The sequence below is a fragment of the Primulina eburnea genome, chromosome 2 (assembly GCF_022965805.1).
Source record: "Primulina eburnea isolate SZY01 chromosome 2, ASM2296580v1, whole genome shotgun sequence".
NCBI lineage: Eukaryota > Viridiplantae > Streptophyta > Magnoliopsida > Lamiales > Gesneriaceae > Primulina > Primulina eburnea.
The window spans coordinates 41,660,180-41,683,725 of NC_133102.1; the positions used below are offsets into that span (position 1 = coordinate 41,660,180).

A 23,546-nucleotide genomic window follows, 5' to 3' on the forward strand; every position below is an offset into this window, starting at 1 on the left:
AAATTAGTAAAATAATCTTAGTCGAATTTTTTAAAGAAAATGATATACTCAAGTATATTTGAAATACATTTGAGGAAGTTATTTTCTTAAAAAATGTTGATCAAAGTTATAAAAAATACACTGATATGATATTTTCGTTGTTTCCGAAATTAATTTGATAATTATGACTTTTTTTGTTATCTTTTGGAGGAATTATCGGCGAACAATGATTCAAATCTGAATTTTTGGCTTTAGAATTTCTATATTTTTAGCCATTGAGCCTATGATTTATTACATCAAGTGCAAATTCTATCCACAGAAAATGAAGAACCCATGGATTGTTTTGAATGCAATGGGGGACATGAGAATTTATCTAACCAACAATCCACATAAGTGAGTCTCTAATCCAAAACCTATTCGGTGAGGCCCCAAAGAACATATGCATTTTGAATGGATAATATCATATATTACAATAGGTTTTTAGTGACTGACACAAGACATGTACAGAATCTTGCCATCACAATAGGAGATTTGGAATGCGAGTTGCAAGCTTCAATCATGCTTTTACTTAGAAACCATGGCAACACATGATAGTCACAAAAACACAAGATCAAACTTCAATTTATTTCAACTGTCAATATGATTTCTTGCTCAAAATCTAAGTCCAGATATTTCACTGCCAGTTCGTATCAGAGCTGAAGAATGTAATTCTTTTTAGTAACCAAGTTATGCTACTCTGTACATCCCGAGATCTTTCGTCCCTAAACAAGGCAGCAAAGCTACCGAACCAATTTCCATTATGAGATTGAACCAACAGGTTAGTGCAAGCAAGATTATGCGCAATGTTCCCACCGATAGACTCAAGTTGTTAAGGGTACACCATTCAAGATTCTCATTTACCAGACCAGACCAACTTCTAAACCGAACTAAAACCAGGCTTTTTTTGGACTCTCTTGTCCTTCATCACTTCCCTCACATCTTGAACACCTTCCCACTTCCCTTCAGAAGCATATATATTCGACAGTGTCACGAAATCTCCTGGCTTTCTCATCTCCATCCCCAGATGATCGGATATTTTTTCAGCAAGATCACTCCTTCCGTGAATCTTGCAGCCATTGAGAAAAGCTCCAATAACTGAATTAGTACCCTCAACCGGCATTTGTTTGACAATAGAATAAGCCTCATCCATCCTCCCGAAACGACAAAAAAGATCGACGACACAAGCATAATGTTCACGGTTTGCTACGACATTATATGAAACCATGGTCGCAAACAAATCCACTCCTTTCTCGACTTGGCCACCATGGCTACAAGCACAAATAACAGCATTCAGAGTAACTTCATTTGCTTGTATTCCTTCTCCCTGCATCTTTTCAAAAAGCTTGATAGCAGAATTTACCATCCCATGCTTCCCATAGCAGCCGATCATAGCATTCCATGAAGCTGCATTCTTGGTATACGTCATGTTGAAAACATTCAAGGCATCTTTAACGCTCCCACATTTTGAGTACATATCAATAAGAGCACTTGCCACAAATGCATTGACATAGATTTCTGTTCGATATATTATGCCATGAATTTCTCTACCCATAGAGTGTGAACCAATCATCCCACACGCAGGGAGCAGCCCTGTCACAGTCACCGGATTAGGCTTAACTCCAGCAACCAACATACTGTAAAACAGCTTCATCGCTTCACTAGCCTTATGGCTTTGAACAAATCCTGAAATCATTCCATTCCAAGTAGGCAAATCAGGAACATATCCTTCTTCTCTCATTCGAGTACAAAATTTGAAGGCACCATCACAATCTCCATTCCTGGCGTGCCCAACTATGATGGAGTTCCAAGTGAATTCATTAGCTTTAATTTCTTCCAGTCTCATTCTTTCAAACAAATCAACAGCCTCTCCAATCATCCCCTCGTCAGAATACCCACAAATTATGTTAGTCCAAGACACTACATCTCTTTCACTCATTTCATCAAATACTTTTCGCGCGCAGCACATCTTCCCGCACTTCCTATACAAATCCATCAAAGCATTGCAGACGAGCACATATATTCCATAACCCGTTTTGCAAATCATGCCATGAACTTGTTTCCCCAAGTTCAGGTCCAGCAAACCGACACAACATTTCAAGACAGCCGAGAAAGTGTGTTCGTTATGAGAAATGTCGGGATTTCTTGATTTTGTCAATGAAGAAAAGTACCCAATTGCTTCTTCGTGAAATCCAGAAAAAGTTAACGTTAAAATCATCCAGTTGAAAGCAAAAATATTCGGGTTTGGAGACTCTTGAAAGAGTAATCTCGATGAACCCAAATCCCCACAGCTGGCGTATGCACCTATGAGCTTTGAACTTAAAGAAAAAGAATTCATGTCGACTCGTGTCGTCAACATTAATGCGTGGATTTGCTGACAGGGTTTCAGTGCTCTCGGTTTCAAGCATTGCTCCAATAATAAGCCGAAATGATGACAAAACGAGCTGTTTTGTGAACGTAGGAGCTTTTTCATGTTCTGGACAGAGGTAATATAATGCCTGAAAAATCCATCTTATTAAAAACAGCCGTGAAAATGAAACATGCAAATATATGCGTTTAAACCATGAAAGAATGGATGAAATTCGATAGGTTTTGGGTTCAAAAAAACCATGAAAGAATGGTTTGGAACTGAGGTTAAAAAAAAAAAAGCACAGACTTTCAGCCAACATTCAACACATACACTACTACTTGACAATTGCGGTGTAAAAGAGACAGCGAGACTTATAAAACGGATTTACAGAGAACAAAAAGAGCATTTTTTTACCCCCCAAAAAGGGTGAATCTAAGAAATGAAGGATTCGGGATGTGGAGGATTAGGCACATCGATTGCTCCTTCAAGCATATGCACTACTCTCTTCATATTAGGCCTCAACGATGGATCCTCTTGAATACACCAAATGCCTACCATCACGAATTTCTTGAATCGTTTTATATCCTCAATGGCCTCCTCGTCGTTTTCCACCAATAGCTTTAATGTCCCTGTTTCGTAACAATCGTAAGCCCAATCAGAAAGAATCACCTCTGCCTCATCCTCAGCGTATCTTTCGACCTTCTTTCTGCAGCAAACGAGTTCGAGCAACAAGATTCCAAAACTGTAAACATCAACCTTGCTTGTAATAGGCATATTTCTAAACCACTCCGGAGCAACATACCCTCTGGTCCCTCTTAGCTCAGTTGTGGTTTTAGTCTGATCGGGCTTCAAAAGCTTCGCTAACCCAAAATCTGCTATTTTTGCTGTAACGCAATCGTCTATGAGTACATTATTAGGCTTAATGTCACAATGTATGATTTGAGTGCTGCACTCTTCATGCAAATAGCACAGTCCTCTAGCAGTTGCAAGTGCAATTTGCACCCTTCTGTACCAGCTAGGCCTTGGCTTTTTGAAAAGAAAGCTTGCTAGTGAGCCATTGCTCATGAATTCGTACACCAAAAGCCTGTTCTGACCTTCATCACAGTATCCTAGCAACATGACTAGATTTTTGTGGTTGGTTTTGCTGATGGAGCTCACTTCGGCTTTGAATTGTTGTTCGGCTTCTTTAGGTATCTTGTCCAGCTTTTTTACCGCAACCACTCTGTCGTTTTCATTCCTCAGAGTGCCTTTGTACACTGTTGAGGAAGCACCTCTACCCAATTCTTCTGTGAATCCATTTGTAGCTTCTTGTAGCTCATTAAATCTGAAGCTTCTTAAGTTCACTTCTGGATGGAGGGTACTTGATTTTTTCCCATTAAAATGGAAGAGACACAGAAAAATCGAAGTAAGAGTGAGCAAAAACATTGAACAACCCAACAAAAGAGAGAGCGTGATGATCAAAGTGGTTCTGTTGCTCTCATTTTTTTTTGAATTACTGCTAGAAGTGTGTATTGTCTCATTGTTTTTTCGTATTTTTATCATCGTTTTTCCAGTAAAATTAGCATCAAATCTTCCGTTGGAAAGAGGGAATCTCTTCTTCCAACAGTTTCCGTTGTTATAAACCACAGCAGGACAGAAACAATCCTCAAGGCAAGCCTGTCGACATTGATCCTCGGTCATTGATCCAAAGGCAGTATAAACAGACCAAACAAAATCGGTTTTAGGCAAGTCGGTGAAGCGAAAAAGGTCAGCTTCTTGTGACTGCTGATCGCATTCAGGTTGGGCGAAATCCGGTTTGCATCCACTGATCCTTATGTTTGAATCCATCGGAGAGTATCCATCAGGGCAATTACAATTTATCCTCGTATCAGTTCCCACAGAGCAAACACTATTGAAACCACAGGCACCTGATCCAGTAACTCCAAGAAACAACAAACATATATTTGAAGGAGAAGACTGTGAAAGGGACCACTCCATCGCCCTCCCACCTGTTGAATTAGCAAATTTAGGATAGACATAGTGCCGAAGAACCCCATCATATTCCAGTATCGCTCTCTGATAAAACATGCTCGTTGAAGGGCCACTACTAGACAAGAACTCAAGTACGGTCCCATTATTTGTTGCAAGAAATATGTAGCCAGATTCGTTGAAGATCAATTGATAGGCAGGGGGGACATTTTGAGTCGACCAATATGTATACGTGAACGCGGCATCATCCATGGGGAAGTTTCGGGACTGAAACGCAAGTTGCCCATCTTGTACCCGGCACACGAATCTCCCCATTGAGTAGTTCGTGTCGGAATAGTCGGATACAAGCCTACCCCCTTGTTCAAGTGTCTGGGATGGCAACAAAGTATTAGTTGGTACTTCGAAACTCTGCCACACTATAGCTGAAGAATTGAGCGCCAACACAAAATTACCACTGTCGAGCATGGCGCCGTAGGCAACCCCTCTGGACATGGCAACATTCCAAATCTGATCGCCTCGTGGACCACTGAGTTCCAGACCGCCATCCGCAAGAAGCTGGACCTTTGATCCTTCTTCTGCTGGACTACCACGATTAGCCGACCAAACAATGGTTTTTTCGGGTATTTTATCGAACCAGATGGCCAGCAGATAGTCTCCATCAGGCGCAATCCTCTGGAAGCCGAAAGCGAAATCTCCCGAAGGTGATAACCAACTGGTATTTGTGCTGTTTGCAACTAAGGATGCACCCAAAGTAACATTGCTGTAGCGTTGTGCAGAAGATGATAGTGGAAGCAAAACCAATATGGTGAAGAACAATATTGTACAAAAAACTGCGAAAGCCATTCGACGTTTGAACGCAAAAACTCAAGGCATGCAATTTGAAAAGGTCTGGATATGATTGAAGTGGGGAAGAACTTAATAAATATAGAAGGCAAAAACTTGTGTGAGACGGTTTCACGGGTCATATTTGTGAGACGGATCTCTTATTTGGATCATCCATGAAAAAGTATTACTTTTTATGCTAAGAGTATTACTTTTTATTGTGAATATGGGTAGGGTTGACCGTCTCACGGATTAAGATCCGTGAGACAGTCTCACATGAGACCTACTCTAAATAGAAAACAAGGAACTTTCAAAGGGTCTGAGTACGAAAGAAGTGGGAAATAACTTAAATACACGACCAAAGCTTTAAGCTTTGGAAAAGTCGACTCTAATAATTCATTCATCCAACTCAAAGACCGGCATTTGCAGCGTCTAGTCAAATGAAATTTGAATAGATCTCGTGGCCTGATGAGGTAAGTTCCGAAGGGCTTATTCTTGTCGGGTATTTTATTTTTTGAGTGCGCCTCATGTGATAGTAATACTCTTTAACATAAAAAGTAATATTTTTTTATGGATAACTCAAATAAAAGAACCGTACGACCTCTGAGACCGTCTCACACAAGTTTTTGTCTTATTTTTTTAATCTTGATCGACTATTATTTTTAAGAAAATCACTAGAGAATGTCATTTTTTTTTTAAATATTTGAACAATATTATTTTACAAATTTCTTCTCAATTCATATGAATAACATTCCTAGTTTATCATAGATCAAATTGTTCCGAAGACTTGTCTGAGAAAACTGGAGTCTATTTTTCCAAACGTATGATTTGAGTTTTCCAAATATACATTTTCACATTTTAAAAAATTGTAGTTGTATATTTGATTTGATAACCATTTATCGTAATGTAATTTTTTAAAAAAATGATTGATCGATAAAATAAATTAAATAATCTTGAAAATAAAAATTGCACTTAATTGAATTTATTAATACAAGTTGGACTTAAAAAAAAAACACAAGTTAAGTGTACACTTGATTTTTAGTTTTAATCATGTATCAATTTTTCAATTTAGAAGTAGTTCATATATCAATTTGTCGATTTATAAATAGTTTGTGTATCAAAATCAATTTTACTCGATTACTTCTTTATGAGAAAAATCAAACAACGACTATTCTTTCAATTTAAACCAAAAGATTGACCAATTTCTTTTTCTTTTTCTTTTTTCATATACAAAAGATATATAACTATAATTTCCAATACACGCACATATATACATTAATTATTTTTTGGTGAAAAAATGGTTATTGGAAACTTACATGTTGAACTAATTAATTAAAGAGTGAGTCTCAGGTGAGACCGTCTCACGAATCCTAATATGTGAGACGTCAACCTTATTGATATTCACAATAAAAAGTAATACTTTTAGCATAAAAAGTAATATTTTTTCATGGATGACCCAATTAAAGATCTGTCTCACAAAATACGACCCATGATATCGTCTTATATAAGTTTTTGCCTTAATTAAATATACTGTCGAGAACCATGCTTCTTAGCTCAACCATTGATTTGCCTTGAAAGATTGCGTAATTGTAATCGTTCCAGCCTCTCTCTCCAACCATGAAAAGGATACTATGAAGTTTCTCCACACAATGTATATATCAATTTGTAACATATTATTAATTAGACTTTGAAAATTTTATTTGAAGATGAAAGATTGGTTACAAAAATAGAATGAAAATAGGAGGCCATCCAATGCCAGGTATTTTGTTTTTTAATTATTCTTCATTTGGATTGTGGGATTATTCATAATTTAAAAATTAATTTTCCATTGATTTAGGAATCTTTATCTATGAGACGGGTCAACCCTACCGATATTCACAATAAAAAAAATAATACTCTTAGCATAAAAAGTGATACTTTTTCATTGATGACCAAAATAAAAGATCTGTCTCACAAAATATGACTCGTGAGACCGTCTCACACAAGTTTTTTCCTATTTTTTTAATGACATAATTCATGTAAAAACCGATTGTCCGGTACTAATTTGTTTGGGAACATGTTTTTAAGATTTACATACATTAAAATGTAAATTTTTTTAAACATTTAATCTGATTTTTCTTATTAATGCATTAAGTACATATATATATATATATATATATATAATATGATGTTTCCTCATTAATGTATTATGTACATATATTTAATATAATGTTTTCTCGTTAATACATTAGATACATATATTCAATATGATGCTTCATATACTATTTCTAGTAACAAAGTTTAGGGGACAATGATAACTTCTATTTTTAGCATACTTTTTAAGGGCATAATTCATGAAAAAAACGAGCCGTCTGATATCGATTTATTTGGATATGTTGGTTAAACATGCATGAATGAGAGTAGTAATGAGATGAGTGATCTCTTGGAAAATTATCGTCTGTCAAACTGTTGATAGTGTGTCGTTTGATCTGGTTGACTAGATAAACTATAAAAGAGTAACATCATATTTTAACGGGTGGTGGAGACAGTGTCGGTGGTGGAGAAATAACAAAATTGATCTTTAAGATATATGAGACAACACCAGCAGATAGACACGTACTTCCCCAGACTCATAGGCCTAACAGCCTTATCCATTAGCACCCAAACATGCGCACTATGCGCTGCCACGAATATACAGATATGTGAAAATAAAGTAGCGTCCTAACTAACAACTATAGTTTTTGGCTTAGTATTAAACCATGTGATCATAATAAGGAATCTTTTTTAAAAAAATTTACAGACATTAAAATGTAAATTTAATCTTCTTTCTCCCTTTTTAATTATTAATATGATGTTTTATCATTGATGCATTATGTACATATATTCAAAATTATGTTTTCTAATTAATGCATTAGGTACATATATATAATATTGGGTTAAACGTAGACTAATACTGGGATGAGTAATCTTTGATAAGTTCTCATGCTTCAAGCTGCTGAAGTTGTGTTGCTTGATCTGGTTGGCTAGGTGGACTGTAAAAGAGTGACGTCGGATCTTAACGGCTAATATTGTCTCTGCCGGAGACAGGTCGATGTAAGGAAAATGGTAAAACTAATCTTTAAATGATACGAGACATCACCAGCAAATAGACTCGCACCTTCTTGAACTCATGGACCTAACTATCTGACTCATTAACACTCAAGTAGGTGCAGTTTGCGCTGCCACAAGTATAAAGAAATAAAGTTGCACATTGGCTAACAACTATAATATTTGCTTAGAGGTAAGTGTGTGATCCAAACAATTAGTATCACAGTGATCATGAGTTCAAGTCTCCCAAGAAACCTATTTCTCTATGCTTCTTGGGGGGTATTTTGGGTTAAGCGTACATGAGTTAGAGTAATACTGAGATAAGTGATCTCATGAGAATTCTCGTTCTTCAAGCTGCTGACATTACATCGCTTGATTTAGTTGGCAAAGTGTGTCATAAAAGATAATGACACATCTTAAAAAGATATGAGACAACATCAACAGATAGACACGCACCTCCCCGGACTTATGAGCCTAACAGTTCGACCCATTAACACTCAAGTAAGTGCACTCTGCGTTACCATAAGTTTAAGGAAATAATGTTGATCATTGATTAACAGTTATAGATTTTGGTCTAATGATAAGCGTTTGATTCTAATATTTAATATGATTTTTCCTATGCTTTTTTTAATAATAAATAATTGGGGAAATGATAACTTCCATTTTTACCAAAAAAAAATTATTTTTGCATATACTAGTACATCACGTGTGTGATGCAAGAAGTGTTATTTTATAGAATTAATGATTAATTTTCTAAGTATGAGTGTTTGATTAATTACTTAATTCTTTTTTATATAATATAATTCGAATGTAATAATAAAAAAATTAATTTGACTGTTGAAGATGGATATTTCTTTTGAGAGTTATATCAAATCATATAAATATATGTTTATAACCATATTTAAAATTTAAATATATTCATAACATTATATAAACAAATTTATGTATGTATTCAAACGTTCCTACTTATTAAATTTATTAAATAATTACATAAAATAGTTTAATAAATAATTACATAAAATAACATGTGTTCGACAAATGAGATCCTAGTTTAACTAGAGAGAGGAAACGGGCATGGAGGATCTTCAACTTCAACAATGCCTTCAAGCATTAGGCAAGCTTTCTTCATACTCGGCCTTCGAGACAATTCTTCTTGAATGCACCAAAGCCCAACTTTCACCATTCTTTCGACCCTTTTCAAATCATCCAACGCTTCATGATCATCCTCCACCACAAGATCCAGTCTCCCCTCCGTGTAGCAATCCCACACCCAATCAGTAAGAACAGATAACTCCTCATTGCCAGAATCCATATACTCCAAGCTTTTCCTGCAAGAAACAATCTCCAGAAGCAGCACACCGAAGCTGTAAACGTCGACTTTCACGTTTATCTCTGTGTTCCTGAACCATTCGGGAGCGACATAACCTTTCGTTCCTCTTATATCAGTCAACATCCGGCTCTGATCAATCATCAAGAGCTTGGATAATCCGAAATCCGTGCATCGTAGTGTTCATCAAGAAGTATGTTTTGAGGCTTTATGTCGCAGTGAATGATTTGGTTGCTGCATTCTTCGTGCAGATATGTCAGTCCCCGGGCAACACCTATGGCCATTTGAGTCCTCTGGATCCATCTTGGCTTCTTTTCACCAAAGAGGAAGTTTGCTAGTGTCCCGTTGCTCATATATTCATATACTAGCAACCGATTTGGCCCTTCATGGCAGAATCCGAGGAGGCGAACAAGGTTCTTGTGATGAGTATACCCGATCACATTTACCTCGGCTCTGAATTCTTTTTCAAGATCTTTAGCAACCCTTTCGAGTTTCTTCACTGCTATAATGGCTTCGGAAGAATTCGGCAGCACCCCTTTGTATACTGTCCCGAAAGCACCCCTTCCCAGTTTTTCTTTGAACCCGGAGGTAGCTTGTTCGAGTTCTTTATACGTAAAGCAACGCAGATTTGATCCGATGGAGGTGAGGGTTGTGTTGGAATTTGTGATCTTTTTGTTGTATGTCAGGAAAAATACTACGCAAGCTGCGGTAATGCACAAGAAGTTTATGAACACTGAGCTGCCTAAGAGCACTGATACGATGAGAATCAATGTCTTCTGGTTCTTTTTTGTGGTATTTGGAGTTGAAATATTTGGATTCAAAAAAGGATCACCCTTTCTTAACTTCAAAAAGGCCTTGACATTTAGAGTCGCGTCAGTTCTGCCATTAGAGAGGGGCAGTTTCTTCTTCCAGCAGCTATTATTTCTGTAAATTGCCACAACGCAGAAACAATCATTCAGACAAGATGATCTGCAGTCTTCTTCTGCACTAGGAGCTATTTGTAAATAATCATTAAATGGCCAATCTGTATCCTTAATTTCCACCAATTCAAATATATCTTCAGGCGAACCTTTCTCACCTTCGATGCAGTTCAAGGCAGCTTTGGGCTTGCAGTCTCCATACTGGTCATTCGGATCAGCCAACGTGAACCCTCTCGGACACACACATGTAGGCCTCCTATTCTCGAGATAACACACACTATTATAGCCACAAGGCCCGCTTCCTCGGTCTACGAAAATGGAGAGACAGATATCCTGCGGCCAAGAATTGGCAACATTCCACCCTGGATTACCATTCTTGGGATGATAGTACAGAAAAAGAACTCCATCAAAATTTAGGGTAGCCCTGTAATAATTTTCAGAAGCTGGAGGGACCGAACGGGGTGAAAGATCAGATTGTTCCCCATTTCTTTTCCTAACAAACAACAAAGCCCTTTCGTTGAAAACAAGCTGATAACCAGAATTCGATGCATTAGTTAGATCAGAAGTCGAGCTACTATAATAATCATAATCAAAATCTGCATTTGAAATCACACTTTTAGAACTGAACACGAAATTTCCATTGTCAAGCATCCTGGCGTAGAATCTTCCCTGAGAAAAGTTTGTATCCGATTTTCTTGAAATAAGCATGCCATTAATCTCAACTGTTTGAGTAGGCACTATGGTATCTGTCGGGTTCTTGAAGCTTTCCCACAACCGGATCGAATCACTGCGGAAAAGAACAAGATTTCCAGTATCATTCAAGAACCCATATGCAGTGTCATCAGGAGAAAGATCAGTGCTCCAAATTAATTGGTTCTGAGCATTCCGCAGCTCGAGCCCGCCTGCAGCAACAAGCCGGATCGTGGAGCCCCGAGGCACTGGGTTGCTGCCATTTTTGTACCAGATTATGGTTTTATCTGGGATTTTATCAAACCAGATGGAAAGCAAGAAGAGATCTTTGTTATCTGAGAGCTGTTGGAATCCAAAAGCAAAGTCTCCAGAAGGCGAAAGCCACGGTTTCGAGCTTTCATCCGCTGTTAATGAAGCTCCAACTGTTACATTACCGCTGTTTTGAGATAAAGCACAGAGCGGGAAGAGGAGTAAGAGAAAGAAGATGAGATCCTTACGGAGCATGGAAGTCATTTGAAGGAGATTCTTTGGAGTTTGTGTGGAATCGATCACTCATAATTCTTTATTTATCAGTGAAAAGTGAGACGATTTCATGCGCCAACTCGAGAGGGCGAGAGGCTGCTCACGTCTCCTTGGGTCCATATTTCCTGGAAAGCATGCAACGGGTCCGCGACTTCACTGTATTTTATGTTTTGTTTGATCAAATGTTGCCTTTTCTCTAAACTATTCATATGACCATGATTATTTTCAATATATTTAATAAAAACATAATAGTTTTTCATGAATCGAGTTGAATTAGAAGTTCGTTTTATTAATTTGATTCATAAACCCGTAGTTTTTATATACATTGAATTGATTATATAATTGATTTCTCTATTTTTTCACATAAATATAAATATTTCGTTAGTGTTTTATTTTATTTTATCTTTTGTTGAGTGTATTATTAGATATATATATATATATATATATATATATATATATATATAAATTAGCTGATTGTGGAATTGCTAAGCTATATTAAATTAGATTATATTTATGTAATTGTATTACTCTTTGTCAAACACGTGGTCAAGTTTTGGTGCCGTTCAAATTCTTTTTTGAATTAGTTATATATATTGGTCGAATGATTTTCAAGTCGAGAAGGTCGTTCAAGGAACAAAATCAAAATTAATAAATGATCTGTCTTAGGTTTCAAAAGTCAAGAATTGTTTAGTTAGCCAAGTTGAAGAAAAAATTGTGAGCTGACCCGAGAAATTAAATATTAATAACACAGAAAATTATATGGGAAAATTGCATAGCTCTTTGGTATATTTGCCTTAATATTTTGCTTTTTATTAAAAAAAAGTGTTCCAATTCCAACAACAAAAAAGACAAAAACTTGTGTGAGACGGTCTTACGGATTGTATTTTTTGAGACAGATCTCTTATTGGGGTCATCCATGAAAAATATAACCTTTTATGATAAGAATATTACTTTTTATTTGAATATCAGTAGGGTTAACCCGTCTTACAAATAAAAATTCGTGAGACCATATCAAGAGAGACATACTTAAAAAAATGGGGAAATTTTTTAGAAGTGGTCGTATGTTAACGTTTTGTTAGGACAAATACTTGTGAATATTTTTATAAAAGTTATTCAAAAATTTTTTATAAAATATTTTAAAATTTGTTTTAAGAATACATATTTTTTTGAACATCTATTCCATAAATAATATTTTTAGAGTTTAAAGGTGTTTGGACAACTGTTTAAAAAATTGATTTTATAATTGAAAATAATTAAGAAAGTGTTTCGACAACTATTTGATAGCATAATTTCATCCCGTCCAATAAATGGATGATACATCTTCGACATTCACATAATTATCCATAATAGTTGTCCAATATATGAATTCTAGATATATAAGTATAATATATGTATACATATCTATACTTCAATATTATTATAGATAAAAAATCTACTAAATAGAGACAAAATAGTTAATCATTAATGACACCAACATGTTGTTTACAAATTGGTCTTATACCAATACTTTTCTTTCAAAATTATTATTGTAATTTATTTTCGATTTTATTTCTCTCATATTATATTATGATCATTCTTTAATTTCTAAAGCTATGATATGAATATTAGTTTAATATAAATCAAATCAGAACAAGACTGCACTAGTATATATTAAAAATAAAATAATTAGTCACATATATATTAATTTATGATATTTTTAATTATATATATTTCTTTAAATCAATTATGATTATGTAATTATTTTGTCAAAATCGTATCCGCATATTTCGCAGTCTATGAACGAACTCCGTCCAGGTTTATTCAGTGCAAAATTTTTGCTGTGTGTTTTCTATTTACTTGCTACAGTTTCACCATTTGACTTTGCTACTGATCTTCTCTCTCTGGAGTTTCTAAGATAATTTTTGTTGGACTATTGTTGGACTTGGACTTTTGTAGTATTGGGCTTGGTCCATTTGAATGAGAAATTAGACTAGCTTGTGGATGGTAAGTGGGAAGTGTCCCACATAGGAAAAAGAACAAGGCATTGGTGAGCTTATATTGATTTACACTTTGTAGAGGTGTAAGTAAGATTGGTCAAGAGGCTCTCTCTCGCGCGCACAGGCGCAGGGGTGCAAATCATGGGCCCGATTTGCAGTGGAAAAAGGCTTGACTTGTGTGGACGTGCGCGACCTGGGCGCGTCGAATGTCGGACCGATCAAGGCAAAATTTCCCACCAAGGTTCACCTGGCTTTTGCTAATTTTCTTTTTCGAAATTTCAGTTATGAATGACCTTCCAGCTGCCTGACTCTTCACATGGCTCGCGCTCCAGCTGAGTGACGGTTGGTGCTCCAGCTGGGCTGGCCTTTGGCCTTTCGGATGACCAACAGTTACAGCCGGAGTGCCTATAAAACAGAGGCATCATCAAGTCTTTCAAAAATAATCCATCACACTCACCTACACTCTCAGATTTTCGAAGCTTCATTCTGCTACCCTGTCTCGGCACCCGCTGCTTCCCGCTGCTGCTCTTCAGTCGTCACACTGTCTCGTGATAAAGTTCAGGTACTTTTTCGGTTCGCCGTGGTGGTGCCTTGTGCTACGGTACTACTGGTTTTCCGTTGTATCCTGGGAAATAGACGTCCGCATTCAGCCTCGCAGCACACACCGGAGGGGACGAATCTGTTTTAAGGACACTGTATTTTCATACAGGCCTCGGTTTGATTTAATTTGAGCATTATTCTACTGTTTTGTTCACTTTACTACATCGCTTGTTTTAGTGCACGCTTGTTTTAGTGCACATTTTCGCTTTACTACATCGCTTGTTTTAGTTGTGCTACCTCTTCTGTTCGCAATAATAGTACATTGTTCTCGTGTTCCTTTTTATTTGTGCATATACGTTTGTTTAACAATTTTTTGGTATAATTTTTACTAAAGTTCCTCCAGCAGTTCCTCCAGCTTTGAAAACTCGTTTATGCACCAACTTCAACACAGCAGAAGGATGCAGATTTGGAGACAAGTGCCATTATGTGCATGGTGAGTGGGAGCTGGGCATGCCAGCACGCTCATCATATTAAGACCTACATGCATGCTATGGGACAAATGCCAGGAAGATACAGTAGTGGTCGTTTTGAGCAAAATGAACCAGGCCTTTTTGGAGCCTCGGTTACTGCTAAGATCAGTATCGATGCCTCTCTTGTGCGAACTGTCATTGGAAGGGGTGGCATGAACTCTAAGAAAATTTGTCGTGTAACTGGAGCCAAGCTGGCGATACGAGATCACATATCAGATCTCAACTCGAAGAACATCGAGCTTGAGGGTCAAATGGTACGTGATCAACTAATTAGTAAATGTGAGTTCAGGCTTGGGCCGACCCACAATGAATCGGGCAACGGGTGGCCGGCCTGCTCCTACAAGCAACTTTAAAACAAAACTTTGTGACAATTTCACGAAAGGATCATGCACTTTTGGTGAAAAGTGCAACTCAGGTTGGCGGTGTAACAATTTGAGTTATTGGATCTTGCTATGATTCTTGGAATTTACTTGTTTGTAGGATCTTGATTCTCGACTGTTGTAGATTCATTTAGGCTTTGTATGAATGTGATCTTCTTGTATAGCAACTGTAGTGAGTATACATTTTTGGAGTTTGCAGAAGATGGAATCTTTCAGGAGTGTGATTTTATTTTTATATGACACACGGAGAAATGGTGCAGGCAACCGTAGCTATTCACAATAATTTATGACGTTACATGTACATTAATTCGAAAAAAAATCAATATAAAATTCACTTGTTGTCTAAATCTAAACATATATTGAATACAAAATGTCGTGATATAATGATCGTAAACATTGCCAATAACAATTTATTGATTGTATTTTTAGTATTATTCTATGATAACATTCAAAAGTAAAAATATTTCATGCAAGGCAATTCAAGTAGCTAAATGTGGAAGTTACGGGCTGTGTACATAATGTAAGCTAAAGTGGATGTAATTTTTTTGATATTATAATAGTTATTTGGAATCATTATTTTAATTTTATTTTAAAATTAAAAATAATATTTATTGCTTGCCATCTTTTCTTACTGATAAGGCCACATCGTACAAATATTTTAGGGATTTAATTTTATAATATTTGCCTTATCTAGAATTTTTATCCCAAATTATGTGATTATTTGAATTAATAATTTTAAATTTGAATAAAAGTGAAAAGTGTTTAAATTAGGAGATAAAATAAATTTACTAGATTTCAAAGGAAATAAATATTCTTATTCCTGGATGATATTGAATTTTTGGGAAAATCTATGTAAATCTTGACAAATATCTTATATATCTACACTTTTTTTACTTGATATGAGCTTAAAAAGAATTAAAGGAGAGATCCATTTAGGAGAATAAAAGGGCAGAAGCGTACAAGAGAAGGAAGGTAGCCAATAACAGAAGAAAGGAACAGCAGACGGAATAGCAAAACAGTGCGGAAGAAGGAAAAGAAGAGAGGAAGACAGAAGACTTTTGTTGGAGGAATTCCTCACACGCTACAAATTACAGAGAATCTCTTTCCATTCCTTCTTAATCATGTTTTCTGTATTGAATTTAAACAGTGAATTGCAATTTTATTTTAAGTTTATGGAGTAGATTTTTATAGACTAAGGCCATGATAGGGACTGAGACATATTATTTTTTGATGTTTTGAGTTTAATTCAATTAGATTATTTATTTTATTCATTGATTGATGTCGTTTATCACGTGTTCTTTTAATCTGGCCAATTAAATAGAATATTTGTTGGTTAATCTAAAACCGGAAGGCGATAGATTAATATTTGCTTCACACATCAATCAACACATGGTTAAATTGACTAGAAATAGTATTCGATTTCAGTGTGCGACTTTAGGTTGGAAAACTGGAATTTCACAGCGATCTAATGCGGTTCAATCTAATTAAATTCAGTTAGAAATAATTGGACTGTTAGATTGAATTAGGTTTATTAATTCAAGGAACGTTCAATGAATAATTTTGGGAATTCCGTCGTGAATTAAATAATTAATTTATTGAATTTAAATTTGACACGTAGATTATAAGTTTGTCTCGGTACCGTTGTGCGCCTTAGTCGTTTTTAAATAATTTGAATTTTCGTCTAAATTAATAGTTTGGATTAGTTTTGCTTTAGTTAATTTATTTAAATTGTTTGATTTAGTTTTCATTAATTTATCTCCCCTCAATTGACTTTATTAGCCTAAATTAGGAAAAATAATTCATATTCTAGTAATTAAACATCGATCTCTGTGGGTACGATACCTGGACTCATCTCCAATTACTATTACTTGATCTAATCCGCTTGCTAGATTTATTCCCAACCGAAATCGTCGGTCACTTATTGTTAAAAAAGTTTATAACATGTAGAAGTTCATAAATGTAATCAAGTTTTTAGCGAATTATTCGGAGATTGGCTCGGTAAAAAGCTTGTTTGAGATCGTTCGTTGATGAGCTCAATTTCGAGATCGAGCTTAAGATATTTGGCTCGTAAACTAGCGAGCTTTTTTACGGGCTTGAGCTCAGCTCAACTAGTTTGTTGAGTTTTGAGTGTACAATAATAACTTGTATTGTTCTACATAGAACTTTGAGTGAAAGGAAAGTGATTGAAAGACAATAAAATGATAAGCATACCTCTTAAATTATCATATCTCAGTTGACATTTTTGCCTATGAATGCTAGACAAGCTCGAAAATTATATTGTTTAATGATTTTGGAAATGAGACAGCTTAACGAGTCGAGAGCTCGAGTTAGACTCGTTAAACATGATAAATAAGCTATTAACGAGATGAGCTCGAGCTCTTCGTGAGCTTACTAATTTTAAAACGAGGCGATCTCGAATTTCATGATAAAAGCTCAAACTAAAGCTCGACTCGAACTCGAGCCTATATATGTATATTAAACAAGCCGAGCTCGAGCTCGAGCATGATAATGTTCGGTGTACATCCTTATATTAAAAAAAATCTATCTAAAAATCTTTTCCAATTATTTGATGACGTGTAGTTTATTTAGCACCAATGTCTCGAGTTTGAAATGATTTATCGATTTCGAGACTCATTTGTAACAATCTATTTCATCAATTAATTTTGTTTCCAAATTAGATCTAAGTCAAAATTTATCTGGTCGAATTAATGGAAATAAATTTTGTTGTTTGGATAAGATTTTCAAATTTATATAGATGAATTCTTAAATTGTAAACTGTATATCGGGTTTTTTCATGTTACGTTTGTAGTATTTATTATGTAGTCAAAATTAACCTTTGGATTCCAAACATGTAATTTTAATAGGTTCACGCCATTTAATGGTGTTGAGATTCAAGAAAACTACTCAAAATGAAAGATTGATAGACTAATAGGTTTATTGTGAGACAATCTCACGAATCTTTATATGTGAGAGACGGGTCAATCCTACCGATATTCACAATAAAAAATAATATTCTTAGTATAAAAATTAATATATCTTTTCATAGATGACTCAAATAAGATATATATCTCACAGAATATGATTCGTGAGACCATCTCACACAAGTTTTTGACATCCTTGCATACCGATTGAATGATTGATGCCTAAGAGAACCCAGAATTCATGAGTTGATACCAGAAACGAACACAACTGATTTGCACCCTAATTATATGACTTCGTTGATTTGAAAAGATAGTTTTAATTTTAATTTTATACGTACTTTGTTTGAAAAGCGATAGTATTTTGCGACATCTTAAGAAAATAAATTTGGAGATATTATTCTGAATTTTTTTTTATATAAAAAGTGATACGCTGCATATTCGGGCATATGAATATAAAGACTTTTTATTTAAACAATGAAAATGATTTTGAAAAGGCAAAACCCAATTAGTGTCAAAAGTTTGGCTGCCGACTTTTGAAGATTTCCCCCCCTTTTTTATATATATAAAAAAAATCATATCTAGATACAATTTTTTATATAATAAAAATCAATATTCTAAAAAGCGTTAGACGATCGTCTCTCACTTTAATTTTTTTTAAAAAAAGATACCCTTGGGCTTGTTAATAAAATTCATCAGCCTGTAAAAATTTTTGCTCGAGATATTTTTGGATCCCAATAAGCTCAAAAGTTCGGTTCTATGTTCGTAAGAAACGATATATTTTTTAAAAAATAAAGTAAAAAAAAATTACAACTTAGGACATTTATTTATTTAGTCTTAAAATATATATGCATGTATTTTACTATCTTAGAAATAAAAAAACACAAAGTATTAAACTAAAATATAATATAATTACCAAATATATCCTAAATTTCGTATATTGTTCATCATCGAGATTCATTTTATTAATATAAAAACTCTTATGAGATCATGATATCACGAGTCAATTTTATAAGAAATATATTCTATTCGGATCATTTATGAAAAAATAATATCTTTTATTGTAAATATAGAAATTAGAACCTACCACATCTCTCCTAAATAAGAAAGTGACGTCAAATCAAGAAATTTTAACAAACTACATATTTTGTGAGACAGTTTGCTCGTTTCACGGATAAAAACTCATAAAAATGTCTTCACAAAGTAAGTAGTTTATGAAAACCTCTTGATTTGACGTCACTTTTTTATTTAGAGAAGATGTGATATGTTCTCATTTCACTCGCCTGCCCAATATATAAAAATGAATAACGTTTATTTTTAACCAAATGTACCTAAATTAGAACAAAGTACATAGCTGCGTATTAACCAATTAGACTACGTACGATTTCTTTTGTATTACTAGAATATACGTGATTTGATTATTTGAATACATTATTCCACGAATTCGATGGTCCCAAAACTCTACCGTCTGTAAAGTTAAAGTCTTTTATTTTATTTTTTTTATATGTAAAAGTAAAAGTTGTAGTAAAGAAAAAGTTGAATTAAAATATTAATATTAAGAATATATATATATATATATATATCAGTTTATATGCTCAAATTTCATCGTACACACTTATATAAGTATCGATGAGTGACATCCATATATTGGATGTATAATTTTTCTATGTTTCATCACATCCAGTAGATGAGTGTTACCTAATCGATCGGTTCACACATCATTTATGATCGTATCATATCAGAACTATATATATATATATATATATATATATATATATATATATATATATATATATATATATATAATGATTTTGAAGAATGATTTTGATATTGTGTAGGCTTTGAGAACGGAATTTTAGCTAGGGGATTGTAGCATGCGGATGCGATAAATCTCGGAGGAATATAAATGTACTTAGAAAAAATAATGTTACTATTCTATACTACAAATACAACAATTCTTGATATATATATATATATATATATATATATATATATATATATATATATATATATCTCGGTAAATTTAAGAAAAATGTAAGTATTTTAAAATGTTCATGCTTATTTTATAATTTGTTTTTTTTACAAGAAATATATTAAATGAAATGAATATGACATCCAAATGAATTTTCCATTAAAAGTCAACACTTGGTGAACTTACGTTGCATATTTGAATATCCAGTATTCTATGACATATTATGAGTACCTTCTATGTCAAATCAAGTATTTACAAACACAATTTAGGTACTTCTCATCCAAATGCATATTCCATAGAAATATTAATACTTGGAGAACTTACGTTGCCTATTCAAATATATAAACATATTGTGAGTATCTCATTTACGAAATCAAGTATTTATGAACTCAAATTAGGTACCTCTCAAGTAAAACTAAGTACTTTTAAAATTTTCATGTTTATTTTTTAAAAAATATTTTAACAAAAAAATATATTAAATGGATGAATATGTAATCCAAATGCATTTTCTATTGAAATACCAATATTTGGTGAATTTACTTTGTCTATTCGAATACCAGTATTTTAATACATATTATGAATATCTCATTTACGAAATCAAGTATTTGCAAACTCAAAATAGGTATTTCTCAAGTAAAACTAAATATTTTAAAATTTACAAGCTTAGTTTGGAATTTAATTTTTTTTACAAAGAAATATTAAATGAGATGAATATATCATCTAAATATACCTTTCATGAAAAGACAAATAATGACTGAATTTATGGCGATCTTCGTATTTTCTGATCTTCGTATTTTCTTACACATTTGGAGTATTTAAAGAGTCAAATCACGTATCTGGAACGTCAAAATAGATACTTTATATGTCAAAATAAGTACTTAATCTTATTTCATTATGAGTGAGCAACTATATTTTTTAAAAAATAAAATGACATGAATAAGTCATCATAGTGTATTTTTAATGAAAAACCAACAATGACTGAATTTCTTGTTATTTTTCGAAAATATAGTATTTTTTTACACATTTTGAGTATTTAAATAACAAAATCAAGTATCTGAAACCCCATAATAGATACTAATATTTTGGTAGATGGAAAAAACACAATTAATTTGGTGGATAAAATTATATATTTATTTAAATAATAAAAGGGCAAAAATGTAAATTTATCTTCGTAGGGAGCTAAAACTAAGTTTGTAGAGTTGTCAGGTATTAATTTGTAAACAAAATCATTTAGGTACTGAATCTTAAACAAAAGATATACAGATGTATTTTTTTAAAATTTTCCCTATATATATAGTATATAATAATAACATTATTTATATATATAAGTACCATGCACTTTTTTTAATCACTGATTTATTATTTTGTTTTATTTAAAAAATAATAGTATTTTTTTGGAAAAAATTGTTTTGATACGAGAGATAAAAAAATAGTTACTTTTCATCAGCACTGAAATCAGGATTTGAAATTTACCTAGACTGAAGTCATGACCGACAACTCTTTTGAATCAGTGACCGTGATGAGATATTTGAGACATGTATTAGTTTTGGACTGCTCGGTCTAATATCAAAATGGCCTGAAAAAATACACAGAAATAAAAATAAATAAACCAGGCCACTCAGGTTTTAGCTCGGGTGGACAACACGTAGCTCCGCCCTTGTTATTCATGTCTCAACTTTAATAATAATAATAGATACAATAACTATCTAGCACATATATTGTGTAATTCGATGTTCTGAGTAATATTACGAGCGAGCTTGAATACATAATGATGCCCCAAGGGAACCCGGGCCCGGATACAGACCCTGACCCGAGAGGTTCTCGGACTCGGGCAAGATCATAGCAGAGAGAAAATATCAAAGTACAATTACTTTCAGTAAGCCGGGGTGAAAACCAGGATCCCGGATCTTCAGACGCCCGGCAAGTTGTGCACCCAGTTATCTGGGGAATTCCCAATGAACCACTTGACGAGCCACCGCCCAGTGAGTAATTAGCCAATACCCGGGGTAAAAACTTCCCGGTCCGAAAAGTACCTCAAAGGCACCCGGGTGGAAAATACCCAGGAAAGAGACACGTTCTCTCCCTGACCACCACGTCTTCCGGACATCGCGGAGCCCATCCTCCCACACTCCATGACCAAGTCCACTCTCAGTACATGGCCCACTACTTTGCAACGTGGCCCATGACCCCAAGTCATGGACCACCATCCGAACTTTGCGGGCAAGTTATCTATCAGCTTCATCTATAAGTACCCTCCGTTGGTATTTCACAGAGGTATCGACTCTTCTCTGAATACACACAAGCACTCACAAATATTCTTACTTTCTCTCTCAGTTTTCCTTTGCGTACATCACTGACTTGAGCGTCGGAGTGGATACGCCGGAACAACTTCCGGCGCCCCCTTAACGTTCTGTGATTTCAGGATTAATACTCAGGTCATCCCGGGCGTTAGTCCTCAGGCTATAGGGAACTCAATCTTCCCAGATCACCAGCCATTCATTATAGAGAATTCAAACCGCACAGATATTCAGACACCAGACTTGGCAGATTGCACACCCGGCTATTAACCGATTTGCCCGGTCGACATCATTGGCGCCGTCTGTGGGAACTGTAGCTAAAGACGTAGATATGGTTACCACTCGTAAAACTACGGGGAACCACTCTGGTCCTCAAAATCCGGAAGGAGGTCAAGAAAATCCATCGCCCAGTCACTTCCCAGAGGAGTTGGCTCAGTTGATAGCTGCTGCGGTACAAAAAGCCCTCGCAGAAAGGGGCCTACCTGAACCCAGCCAGTCAAAGGAAAATGAGGCAATGGGAGAGTCTCCTCTCGAAAAAGAGAGAGACAGAGAAGAGAATTTCCAGGCGTTTTCCAAAGCTCCTACCCTTGCTATGGCCCAGGAGCTAGAAGATTTGAAGAAGAAAGTGAAAGAGTTGGAAGCTAAAGCAGGGTCATCTCAGGTTTCAACCCCGGCTACTTCCCAGGGATGCCCTTTCTCCCTGGAGATTGTGAGTGAGCCCCTCCCAGCTCATTTCAAAGCTACCAAAATACGGGAGTATGATGGAAACTCAGACCCTGACGAGCATCTCACCCGGTTTGAGAATATGGCCATGTTACATTGCTACTCTGACAAAATCAAGTGCAAGGTGTTCCTCACCACCCTAGTGGACTCTGCCCAGAGGTGGTTCGAAAAGTTGAAACCCCGGAGCATACAATCTTTTGCAGGTTTCAGAGACACTTTCTTACACCACTTTAGCAGCAGCAAGAGGTATAAGAAGACTGCTTTTAGCTTGTTCGAGGTAAAGCAATCAGGTGATGAATCTCTTCGGGCGTACATTCGCCGGTTTAATAAAGCATCCCTGGAGGTGCCGGCTTGTGCTCCTTAAACCAAAACTACAGCGTTCACTCAGGGACTCAAAGAGGGAGATTTTTTCAGGTCCTTGGTGAAGAAGCAGCCCGGGAATTTTGAGGATCTGCTGTCCCGAGCAGAAAAGTACATAAACATGGAGGAAGCGCAACGACAGAAGAGGGAGTCCACCTGCCGAGAAAGAA

The 23,546-nt window shown here is 35.1% G+C and overlaps 3 protein-coding genes and 1 pseudogene across 3 annotated transcripts; 1 reads left to right on the forward strand and 3 right to left on the reverse strand.

Annotated features, from left to right (window-relative positions):
- Positions 1-400: 400 nt before the first annotated feature.
- Positions 401-2,488, reverse strand: LOC140823258 (pentatricopeptide repeat-containing protein At5g59600-like). Its single transcript, XM_073184504.1, has one exon. It carries the CDS (start codon positions 2,486-2,488, stop codon positions 896-898), a length of 1,593 nt encoding a protein of 530 aa, XP_073040605.1. The 3' UTR covers positions 401-895.
- A 309-nt stretch (positions 2,489-2,797) lies between these two features.
- Positions 2,798-5,245, reverse strand: LOC140823257 (G-type lectin S-receptor-like serine/threonine-protein kinase LECRK3). The gene has a single exon (XM_073184502.1). It carries the CDS (start codon positions 5,174-5,176, stop codon positions 2,798-2,800), a length of 2,379 nt encoding a protein of 792 aa, XP_073040603.1. The 5' UTR covers positions 5,177-5,245.
- Positions 5,246-9,152: 3,907 nt separating this feature from the next.
- On the reverse strand, positions 9,153-11,881 carry LOC140824717 (G-type lectin S-receptor-like serine/threonine-protein kinase RLK1). The gene is given in 2 exon segments (XM_073186263.1): positions 9,153-9,718; positions 9,721-11,881. Coding segments are annotated over 2 exon segments (2,397 nt in total). The 5' UTR covers positions 11,672-11,881; the 3' UTR covers positions 9,153-9,272.
- A 1,916-nt stretch (positions 11,882-13,797) lies between these two features.
- On the forward strand, positions 13,798-15,214 carry LOC140824334 (zinc finger CCCH domain-containing protein 31-like; annotated as a pseudogene).
- Positions 15,215-23,546: the final 8,332 nt, after the last annotated feature.

Excerpts from the sequence above, each read along its gene's own strand:
- LOC140823258 (XM_073184504.1), bottom strand. The coding sequence starts at position 2,488 with ATGAAAAAGCTCCTACGTTCACAAAACAGCTCGTTTTGTCATCATTTC.
- LOC140823257 (XM_073184502.1), bottom strand. The coding sequence starts at position 5,176 with ATGGCTTTCGCAGTTTTTTGTACAATATTGTTCTTCACCATATTGGTT.